General features: G+C 34.6%; 1 protein-coding gene across 3 annotated transcripts; it reads left to right on the top strand.

Moving 5' to 3' along the window:
• The first annotated feature begins 359 nt into the window (after window positions 1-359).
• On the top strand, window positions 360-10,694 carry LOC105042840 (thiamine-repressible mitochondrial transport protein THI74). Of its 3 annotated transcripts, none has more exons than XR_012140971.1 (5): window positions 360-513; window positions 3,071-3,690; window positions 3,798-4,224; window positions 9,647-10,155; window positions 10,389-10,694. XR_012140971.1 is itself a non-coding variant. In XM_073256511.1 (4 exons), exons 1-4 carry the CDS (start codon window positions 375-377, stop codon window positions 9,958-9,960), a joined length of 1,500 nt encoding a protein of 499 aa, XP_073112612.1. In that variant the 5' UTR covers window positions 360-374; the 3' UTR covers window positions 9,961-10,321. The 3 variants fall into 3 exon arrangements, 1 of the variants encoding a protein (XP_073112612.1); XR_012140970.1 differs by having other exon boundaries at window positions 9,647-10,299; XM_073256511.1 differs by lacking the exon at window positions 10,389-10,694 and having other exon boundaries at window positions 9,647-10,321.
• Window positions 10,695-11,344: the final 650 nt, after the last annotated feature.

Genomic DNA, 11,344 nt, shown 5'->3' with positions numbered 1-11,344 from the left:
ACTTTCATGCACAAAAAGAATTATTTTTTTTTTTTTTCTTTTCACACAAAAGTCTAATTTAATCCCTTTTGAAGAGTGTGAGAATAAAAAAAGAAAGGTTAAACTAGGAGCTTTAAAAAGAAAACTATATACGAAAAATATCACTAAAAATTTTGAACTCAATAAAAAAAAAAATTCTACATGTCCAATATTTTCCTCCGAACACTCTTCATAATATTTTTTTGTAAATATTATTTACCATAAAAGAATGAAAAATTCTTTCATCATATTTTTCCCATGCTCACAAAAAAATTCACGCACAAAAAAAGTCAAGTTCATTTTTTTTTAATTTTTTTCACAAAAATTGAGTCTTTTCCTTTTCAAATAATCCTAGGATGAAAAAAAAAAAAGGGTTTAAAAAGGAACCTTCAAAAAGGCACGAAAAGGGAACGACGGCCTTGACGAAGAGGCCTCCGTTCCACCAAGACAACGCCTCACCGAGACGATTGAATCGAAGGGAACGACGGCCTCAAGGTAAATCTTCTATCTCTATCTTCCCCAATCGCATGCCCCTTTGTTTCTTTCGCTAAGGATTTTTATTTTATCTAATATTAATCTAATATGTAACTTTGCGAGTTCTAATCCTAGGGGCTTTTCTCACCCAAAGAAAAAGAGAAGAAAAGGGAATGAGAGAATCTTGTTCATCTCCTTCCCTCTTCCTCGCTCTCTATTTTTTCTTCCCTCTCTGGATTGCAATTGATGTTATTGATAGGATATTCGTCTAGAACGTTTTTGCGGATCGATGAGGGATTTATTATTAAATTGAGTTGGATTGGGAATCTAAAAGTGTGTTTGAATCAAGGATATGCGTTGGGGATTTTCAGTCTTGCTATTGGCGCTTTTTGTGTTTGTGTTGTGTGTTATTCCTAGTGGTTTTTATCTTATACTGTGCTCTCTTTTCATCCTTTTTATACTGCAGTAATATACTAGTGTAATTAATTTTATGATAGTAGGAAGTAGTAACATACTAGTCTTACTACTATCATCACAGTAGGAACATCATGTATTAATGTGATTTCTATATGTTGGTTATGGGAGAATGTGTGCTCTAATTTTTGTTCTAGGACAACAATAGTGTTGTAAACTTATGCTTCATAAGCTTAGATTAAACAATAAAATTAGAAGACCGGACCAAAGTATTATGTATTATGTAGAACTCATAGGTAATTGTTGCGGGTGTATCATAGGATCATGTAATATGGATAGTTGAGTTAAAATCAGTAATTGAAATATGTGAAAATATAAGTTACTTTGTAAATCTTGGACAAATTCTGTCTCCTGGGAAGTTGCCTGGTCTCTTGGGCTATCACCTGGTCAAAATCATCCTTTAATAGTCAAGGCCTATAATCAACAGGCATTGCTTTAGTCGGTAGGATTGACCTTGCAAATCCTTGGTCCAAATCATCTCTCATACAAGTCATCTGCCCGTGAAAGATTTTAAATTTATTCTCATGAATTTTAATTATAATAGAACTTTCTTTCTCTTTCCGAGTCCATTAATACAAATGTAAGGTGCACTTACCCAAGTCTCCTCAATTGTTAATTGGACACGCATATACCATCTTTCTGAGTTTACCCGAAATTTTTTCTTTGAACGAAGCTTCTTCAACTCCTTTCAAGAAGTATTTTCTAAATTCTAATGTTATGCTTCCAAATCATACCTTACTTACTGTCATTTTTAGAGGGATTTCAGTCCGTTTTGCTCATTGAAAAGACAAGTGTGCTTTTTTTTTTCTTTCATGTCTCATCCCTCTTGATTACTTGTATTACCTAGACACTCACATCTGATTTCTGTATCTGATACTTACCAGACACTCGGATACTTATGTTGTTCCTTTTTAGCCACTCTTAAAGATGGGAAGAGAGCTGATATCATGCAACAATGAGTTTGACCATCTATTTTCATGGTAGAAGTGAATCCTCGTTCATTTTAGAGATTGGTCAAGGATGTTTGTATTGAAACAACATTGTAAAATACTTCTTTTTGTATATCCCCAAGTTAATTAGGATGTTTGAATGAGAAACATGTATATTGAAAGATCTTAGCAAACAATATCAGTTTTATATTTTTTTTAATGTTCAAGACAATATTTAAAGTTATGAATATGTAATTTAGTGGAAATTAAACTTCATCCTATCTTTGCATCTCCTTTTCCGCTCTTGCTGACACTCGAATATAGGTACGAATCTGATTCTCATACCCATGTCCATGCAACACTGTTGCTAATGCATTATTTCTTGTTCATACAACTCTGCAAGCTTTAATGGTGTCTTATAATATACTACATGTCCCAACCACACTTAATAATCTTGCAAAATGATGTGCTAAAAATACTTGCCACCTCATCCACCTTACTGCAGGTTTGTTGAATATTTAAACCAACCTTCAATTCTTATGCAAAGACATCACACATAAAAGAACCTGTTGAATTGATGATTGTCCTTTGCCTTTTGGTGAAATTTCATTATTGTGACCTTTGGATAGTTAATGATCAAGGTTTAGGGATAAGAAATATGTGTTGTTTTTTTAAAGAAATTAATTTTTTGCTAGTAGTATAAACAAGAAGTTTAAAACGATACACTGGATGTCAGAGTAAGAAATTATAGTAAACCAAAATTTTAATTGCAAAGAAATACTTAAAACACTTGCTTTGATGGAATAAATGGGTCTAGATAGCATTATATGGTACATAAAGCAAATTCCCATGCCAAATGGTTGTTTTCTTTTGTGCTGGTTGTCATATAATTCCTGACAGATAAGATAGTTTTCCCGAAAAGAAGTAATAAAAATCAAGTAATTACAGCAGCAACATGATAATTCTATTTTTAAAGTTTCTTATTAATCCTCTGCTATCTTGTCAGCATATATTTTAGACAAATTTAGAAGACAGGTTTCGTCTTTTGGGTGATTAAAATCTTCATTATTTAATGTCATTTTCCTGTTCCACTGGCAATGCATGAATACTCAGAAAAAATGGTCATTTCTTTAGTATAGCATGAAAGCATTAATGAAATGGTTTCTGTTGAACAGGAAATATGGAAAAGTTAGATGACTCTGGAACTGGTCATCGGTGGAAATGGGTTGAGAGGTGGATGGACAGAGATACCATGCGTTGGGCAATAGGTTTGATGTACATAATTGCAGTTGCAACCATATGGATTGCTGCCAGTTTTATAGTTCAATCTGTAGTAGATGCTGGTGTTTCTCCTTTCCTAATAACATACATTTGCAACTCATTGTTTGTGGTTTACATCCCTATTGTTGAAATTTCAAGGCATTTTGAGGATTCAATTGAAGGTTTTTGGTCTTGTTTGAGAAATAAGAAAGATGCAGACAAACAACAATCTAGTGATTTGGAGAATGTAAATCTTCTTCATGAGAGTAATCATGATACGAACCCCAATGTTTTAGCGGGTCATAGTAAAGAGGATACTTTATCTGGAGTTCAGTCCAGGCTTCCAGAATCTAGTCATGCTAATGCATGTGGTCAACCAGAATTGGATGTTGTGAGTCAAGACTGCAGTAAAGAAGTAGATGCAAAGGGTCGATGGACACGCACTCGTGTAGCTAAAGTCAGCTTGTTGATATGCCCTTTTTGGTTTTTAGCACAACTGACTTTCAATCTGTCTCTCAAATATACCACTGTAACAGTACGTATCCTTAAACACATAGAAATATGTGTGTCTTCTCCTTTTACTTTCTTCTTTCCTTCCATCTTGCTATAACATTGTAATGGGTGCTTATTCCTTTTTTGCAGTCTAATACTATCTTAAGCAGTACATCTAGCCTTTTCACTTTCTTGGTCGCTTTAGCATTCCTAGGAGAGAAGTTTACATGGGTAAAGCTGATTAGCGTTCTTCTGTGCATGGGGGGAACAATAATAGTCAGCCTGGCTGATTCAAATCCAAATCCTGCAGCCAATGCAATTGGAACAAATCATCTTCTTGGAGACATTCTTGCTCTTCTTTCAGCAGGCCTGTATGCTGTATACATCACACTGATTCGTAAAAAGCTGCCTGATGAGACAAAAGGAGAAGGTCAAGCAAGTACAGCTCAGTTTCTTGGATTTCTTGGGCTGTTTAATCTTTTGATCTTTCTTCCTGTTGCTCTACTGTTGAATTTTACAAAGCTAGAGCCCTTTCACAAGCTTACATGGAAGCAATGTGGCCTTATTGTTGGCAAAGGTTCGTGTCACTTTTATCACATTCTCAGAAACTTAATGGAAAGAAAGTCTAAGATATTAATGGTAATTACAAACTTTTATATTTATGGAATGATAATAACAGTAATGGAGTTGGAATAGTAGTGGATAAAGAAATGAAGGTTAAAATTGTTATGTGAAAGGAAAAGTGATATTACTAAGAGACATCAAGTTAGTGCTAGACAAGGAGATTATTAATGTAGTTAGCATTTGCGCATTGCAAGTAGGCTTTATCAATAGGGAGAGATAGTTTTGGGAGGTGGTTGATGGATGAGTATAAATATATTCTAAAGGGAAATGGGTAATTAAAGGTTGTTTCCCAAATGGGCATTCAAGGAAAGTAACATGGAGTATGGGAGGGTACGTGGTGGATATGATTTTAGTGATAGGAATTTTGTGGAAGATTCCATTCTTGAGTTTGCAGTATACATGATTGAACAATTGCAAAAAAGAATTTTTTAAGAAGAAAGATGAACATTTAGTACCCTTTAGAGTGGATAAAAATTTGTTATAAATAGATTACCTTGTTATACAAAATAGAGAACGATCAACGAGCAAGGTTGTAATTTGATACCAAGGGAAAACTTGACCACACAACAAAGGCTCATGGTTTTAGATCTATATATCTAGTGCAAGAAGAAATGGATTAAATTAATTAATGCTCGGTGATTTGATGGTGCATTCTAAAATGGTGAAAATGTTGCATATTTCAGGAATACATTGTCAAAAGAGGAAAATTAGAAGTTAAAAACCGAACCAACTAGAACATGGGATCAGATGACTGACTATATTAGGAGAGTAGCTAGAGAAGTTCTTGGGGAACCAAAGGACAGCACACGTAGACAACAAAAAGAAAAAACTTGGTGATGCAATAATAATGTACTGTAGGCAATAAGGCAAGAAGAATTTATTTTAAAAAATAGAAAATTATGAATGATATTTAAGATTATGAAAGATATAAGAAGGCTAAGAAAGATGCAGAAGGACTGGTAAGGCGGAATATACATCATTTGATAATTCACATGATAAACTATATTGAAAGGAAGGTGAGGGAAATTTATAATATTGCTAACAAGGAGAGGAAATCTAAAGGTATTGATTTACTTAGATGCATGCAAACAACAGGATCTTCGTGTAAGATGATGAATCTAAAGAAAGATGGGAATGCTATTCTCAATATTGTTGAATGAGAAATCTACTAGAGAAATTTGTATTCAAGAGGCACAATCAAAGGTTTTTTGGGTTTTCTTCATGCAATTCATATAAAAGAGTCAAAGCTTTGAAGAGGATATAAAAGCATGTCACATCAGGGTTATATGAAATATCTATTGAGGTTTGGAAATCATAGGAGATACTGGTTTAACTTGGCTTGCAAATTTAGGCTGGATTTTTTCGCCGTTTCCAGTTTTCTTTTTTTAGTTTTTTTAAAAAACTAAAACTAATTTCAATTTTCTGAAAATCAAAATCCCAAAACTTGTTTGGTAGTCACTTGGGCTGTTTGGTGGCAGCAGTGGCAGTGGCTGGTTTTGGGGGAGGCAGCTGGCAAAGGGTGGTGGGTGGCAAGCAATGATAGGGTTGGTGGTGGTGATGGTCACTGAGGCTATGGTGGTCATAGGCAGTTTTGGTTTTCAAAAACTTTGAGAACTAGATTGTTTTAGTTTCTATAATTTCTAGAAACTGAGAAAGAGTTTTCAAAGAACTGAAAATAACAACTAGGTTACCAAACAACATTCCTGCTTCAGATTTTTTTTTTAAAAAAAAAAAATTGAAAATCGGAAACTAGAACTATCGAAGAGGGCCTTAATTGATGAGATTGGGAAAACCAAGAAAATGCCAAACTATTGGATGAGCATACCACTACCTGTGTATAAGAATAAATGGCAAAGACAATATGTGTAATTGCTTTAAATATTGGGTAACCAACCTTGTAAACCACTTAAAGGGTAGCTGAATAAGGATCAAGGGAAAAATATCAATCTCAATTAACTGATCTACTAATACATAACACAAAATGGTTGAGACCAGCTTCACCGACTCTCAAAAAAATGAAGTCATATATCCTTCATGAACTCCTACAAAGCCATTGTTTTCCTTTAAACGAAGAGACTAAGCCATTTGTGTAACTGGGATGGCATCATAGCCATCCATCTATTGCACACCTTTTGTATTAAGCACATGCTAGATTCTAGAGGTCAGTGATAGAGGTCAGCCTTTTTTCACTTAGACAATAATAAAAAAGTATAGAGAAAAGGGAATAGGCTTTGTCTTTATTGACATGGAGAAAACCTTAAGAAAGGTAACAGAGATCTTGAAGAAGGGTGCATGTATATATTGAATTCATTGAGGTCATATGTTCTAGACTCTGGAGTATTGACTAGTAGTGGGACTTTTTGTGGTACAAGTGTATTTATAATCATCACAGGCTTGCTAGTGAATTAAGTTGGGATGGGTTCCAGGCATGGTGACTGACGTGTAGTTTATGGTCCATAGCATCTTCCTGCCATTCTAGCACCTCTACCTCACGGATCAGCTTGATTTTCCTTTCCCCAAAGAAGAGTGGGATTGGGGCCCAATGAAGTGCAATTTTGAGGCTTTATTACCCATTGCGTCCTAGCACTAAACTAGTTCCCCGCTTCATTTGTTCATTTTTGTTTTCTTTTTTTTCCTCCAAATGAAAAGTGTGACCAAGCCCCACACTTGATGTACCTCTGCTGAAGGCTACGAGCTCTAGTGCCTATTGTCCAATGAACTGGGAGAGAAAAAGAGAAAGAGAGAGAAGGAAGGGAGAGGATGGGAAAGAGACCTATGCAATTTAGGATTTCAATAATTGTGGTTAATTGCTCAACACTGAGAAACCTAAAATCAAAGGGATGTGCTTTTTTCTTTTTTAGCTATTAATTTGGCCCAGAATAAAGAAAATGGGAGAAATCGTTCCTTTTTTATGTTTGACATGAACTATGATATGCTGTAGGGTAAGGATCAACATACAAAACTATTTTTTAATATATTTTATTTTTTATAAGATTTATAATTTTTTTCAGGATAAATTATTATCAAACATAATGGAAAATTTATTTCAGGAAAAAATGTAGCATGTTTAGATTATTATAATGGACATGCTATTTAAGTATTACATGCTTTGGATAAATTTCAGACATGTTCAGTAGCACTCAAACCTACAACGAGGATTAATTTAAAATTATCCTGGCCAAAATGCTACTATTTAGGTTTGGAAAAGCATATGAAACAACCATGAGGATGGATATGAATAGTATACACGAAATGAAACCAATTTAACTAACTCCTTATTTTTGAAGTCCAAAAATATTTTTAAAATTAATAAAACAGTAAAACCTCTAAGGCAAATTAGAAAAATGAATATTAAAAAGGAAATACCAAGAGGCCTGACCAAGACGACCATTGGGATAGGGGTTGGATGTGGTGCATCCCATTCTGTGGGGAAATCGGAATGCCCCAATCCTATGAATTTCAGTCATTGGGGATTGCCTGAAGGATGAAGTCTATTCTTTTAACATGAATGAAAGATGAACTTATGACTAATATTTAGGAAGGCATATAGTGGTATATGTTCGTTTTATGAATTTACTCTTTGTTATATGTATTTTCATAAACCCTTGCCACTTCAAGCCCATTATCTTGGTAGGTCATCATTGGTATTGCTGAATGGCTGTCTACACTTTGGTTCATCAGTCATATTCCCTTTTTGCAGCAACTGTCTTGCTTCTTGTTTTACCTCCATAATATGCTGATCATATGTTGGAGTGTATGCTTGAATGCAACACTCCAATCACAAGTTGCAATAGATAGATGCATATTCTTATAATAAGCTACAATGCTTCACATGTAATCCTAGATACAATTGGATTATGGAGTGCAACTATATACAGTTATACATTGTACAATGATAGGCTGCCGATGTCTATGACATGCCTCCACAAACTCATGATGTACTATAGATGGAGTGTTTGCATAGAAGATACCAAAAGCATTGTTGGATGCAAAGGAAAGTGAGAACAACCTAAACAAGAATGACAAGAAATGACCATCTATTCAGGTGCTCTGGTCATTCTTAAAACAATTAAGTTTCTAACAGTTTGGTTGGTATTTGGTTCGGAGTCTACCATTTAATATGGTATGTAGGTCGTTTGCTGATCCCATGATACCAAATAACCTTTTGTCATGACATGACCTCTTCCATGCTCTGCTGCCTCTGGATTGCCAGATCAGTGACATCATAAGAGAAGTAAGAAAGATATTCATTTTCAGAAGCTAATTACCAATAGTTACATGCCCTAAGAGGAACCAAGTATACATGATTGGCTTGTCAACCATGCAAGACTTTTGTAGAAGTCTGGAAAATTTGGTTGCCACCAAATCCCTCCCTTGAGATTTCAAAAACGTGGTTCTCTAGGATATCTCTGCAATTTCTTTTAGTGGCTAAATGGAATTGCCTTTGGGACTCAATATTATCAAAAAAGGGTGAACTAGAAAGAGAAATAGAGGTATTAAGGAAGATGCAACAGCTAATTGAGAAACAGTAATCAATTGTATCACCTTGAACATCACAATTTATTTTGAACCCATGCTATTTGTGTTCTTCTCCATCTCTAACTACAACAAGCCTTAAGGATAAGGAAAGCTACTGCTTTTTTTTTCCTTTAATTTATTTTGACATGGTGGGATGTGCTTCTAGAGGGTGGCAATGTGAGTTAATAGATTAGAGATTTTAGTGCTAATATGGATGTGTGATATGACTATCTACCAGGAAGTCTGTTGTCTGAAACAATGCATTAACAAATCTGCGGTGCTTATAATTTGTTAACTGCAGAACTTCATCTGCTTTTGAAATAGGGAACTGAAATATTCCAGTGCTTAGTGATACTTGGTGTATCAGCAGTAAGTAGCAATAAGCTTGCTGTACTCAAAAACATATGGCTCCACTTGAAACTCAGCAAACATGTCAATCTCTTTTTCAGAAGCCAAAAGGCCATGCCTGTCATCAGTTCTGTCCTGGCAGGTCCTGACCGGAGATAAGTGACAATCTGACAGGTAGCCAAAGTTACATTTGGGGTTGTAAGTTTTATTCTTCCATAAGGAGCCATTTTGGAGTCCGATTGGGATTGCTCGAGTCTATAGTAGATGTCCAACCAAGCTCCTATATTGCTAGCTGATGTGGTTTACATATTTGTTGGGTACCTCTAATAACAGGCTGTACTAAATCTGCTGATCACATTATTATTATCATTTTCCAGCACATCATTTTGGATCATGAAAGGCTAATACCGCACGGTGTTCAAATTATGCTAAATCATTCTATACTTTTGAAATGGTCCAGGAGACAGTAGAGACTGATTGCACTGATTTAACTTAATCCTCTTGTATAGGTTTATTGGATAATGTGTTAAGTGATTACTTGTGGGCAAAGGCCATCCATCTGACAACAACGACTGTAGCAACTGCTGGTCTTACAATTCAGGTTCCGATTGCTGCCATTGTTGACTCACTCACTGGCAATGCCCCTCATCTCATGGATTACATTGGAGCTGCTGCTGTCATGGTTGGGTTTGCTGGAATCAACATACCATCAGATGCTTTCAGCGGAACCCAAACAAGCCAAGAACTAGCAGTAGAAAATAATGATGTGTCTGATGATCATTTCGAACTGCCTATCGAGAGAAATAGGACTTCTCTTTCATAGCACAGTCAAATTTCTCTTCCATGACTATCTATTATTATTTCATTATTTTTTTGATGCATCGGCAAAATATCATCTTGATCATCAGAATTGTTCGAAGCTTCTATTGATGCATTGTCCTGGCAAGCTGAGTTATCGAAGATCCAGATTTCCAGCAAATGCAAATGTATGGCACGGAATGGATGAAGTACATCCTCGGTATTGTTTTGGGTTTGTGCAAGAATTCTTGGGGTTATTTCAAATGTTAAACTACAGAATTAATTGGATGATTTAGATGGATGGTTCTGTCAGCAAGTGTATAATATATACATAATGTTTCTGCACAAGCTTTTGTTTTATAAGGTGCATGGTTGTCTTCCAGTTATCTTTCCAGAATCCATGGCTAGAGTGCTCACTTATAATCTTCTTTTTTTTTTTTTTGTTTTTATCAGACAGAAAACGAGATTCTTTGTTGGTATTGCAAGCCAAGATTAAGTGGAGAGCTACAGAGGAGAGCAAATTTAAGACAAAGGTCAATTATGTTAAATTTGAATATTATACCCTCCTTTTTGAACTTTAAGCTTTGCCCGTGGCCATAATGGTGCTGTTTTAGGGATCAAAATGGGGATTCAGTTATTTTATAGAACTTTGAAGAGAAGTCTATTTCTGTTGGGGAAACTGTATTGATGCATCTTGCATCAAAATCAAATGTTAATTTTTCAAACATCATAATGATTACTTAAAAAATATTTATTGCAGATCTCGCGGCTATGCCTCATCTAAGATTAGTGATCCTTGACCTAATTAGCCAACTTAAACTGAACCTAGCTCAAAGCTAGCATGTTTTAGGACTTGGCAAGCTGACTTTAATCACAAGTTTATTAATTTTAATTATTTGGCTGTTAGGAAATCTTATATCTCCTGATCAGGGGTTGTGTTAGGAATTGGGAGGTCAGAAAGGGTCTCAATTCCCAATCCAACTCATTCACATGTTTTGTAACTTTTCTAGATATGGGAATGTTGATTTCCATGGGTATTGAATTCCATAAAAAAGGATAAAACTATATCTAACTAATTGGGTACCATTTTTCCTAGTCTAGATATGCATTTGAGTAATAATTTTAAAAAAAAATAATGTTGTATTAGTATTGACTATCCTTAATATTATATATCACATTAAATTTTTATATAATGTTCTATTATTAATCATAGTGTTATCCTATAATATAATATATGATATAGGATTCACTTATTATGATAATATTATTATATTATTATATATTTTAATATGGATATAATTACTAAAAATATTATAATTTATTGGTTATACTACAATATATTTTATTTTACTTTTACAATTATTATAATCATGTTAGAAATAGTATAGATTGTAGTATCACATTATATC

Source organism: Elaeis guineensis, chromosome 4 (genome assembly GCF_000442705.2).
Source record: "Elaeis guineensis isolate ETL-2024a chromosome 4, EG11, whole genome shotgun sequence".
NCBI lineage: Eukaryota > Viridiplantae > Streptophyta > Magnoliopsida > Arecales > Arecaceae > Elaeis > Elaeis guineensis.
The sequence above is the reverse complement of the archived record's forward strand: the minus strand, read 5'-3'. Positions and strand labels throughout refer to the sequence as shown.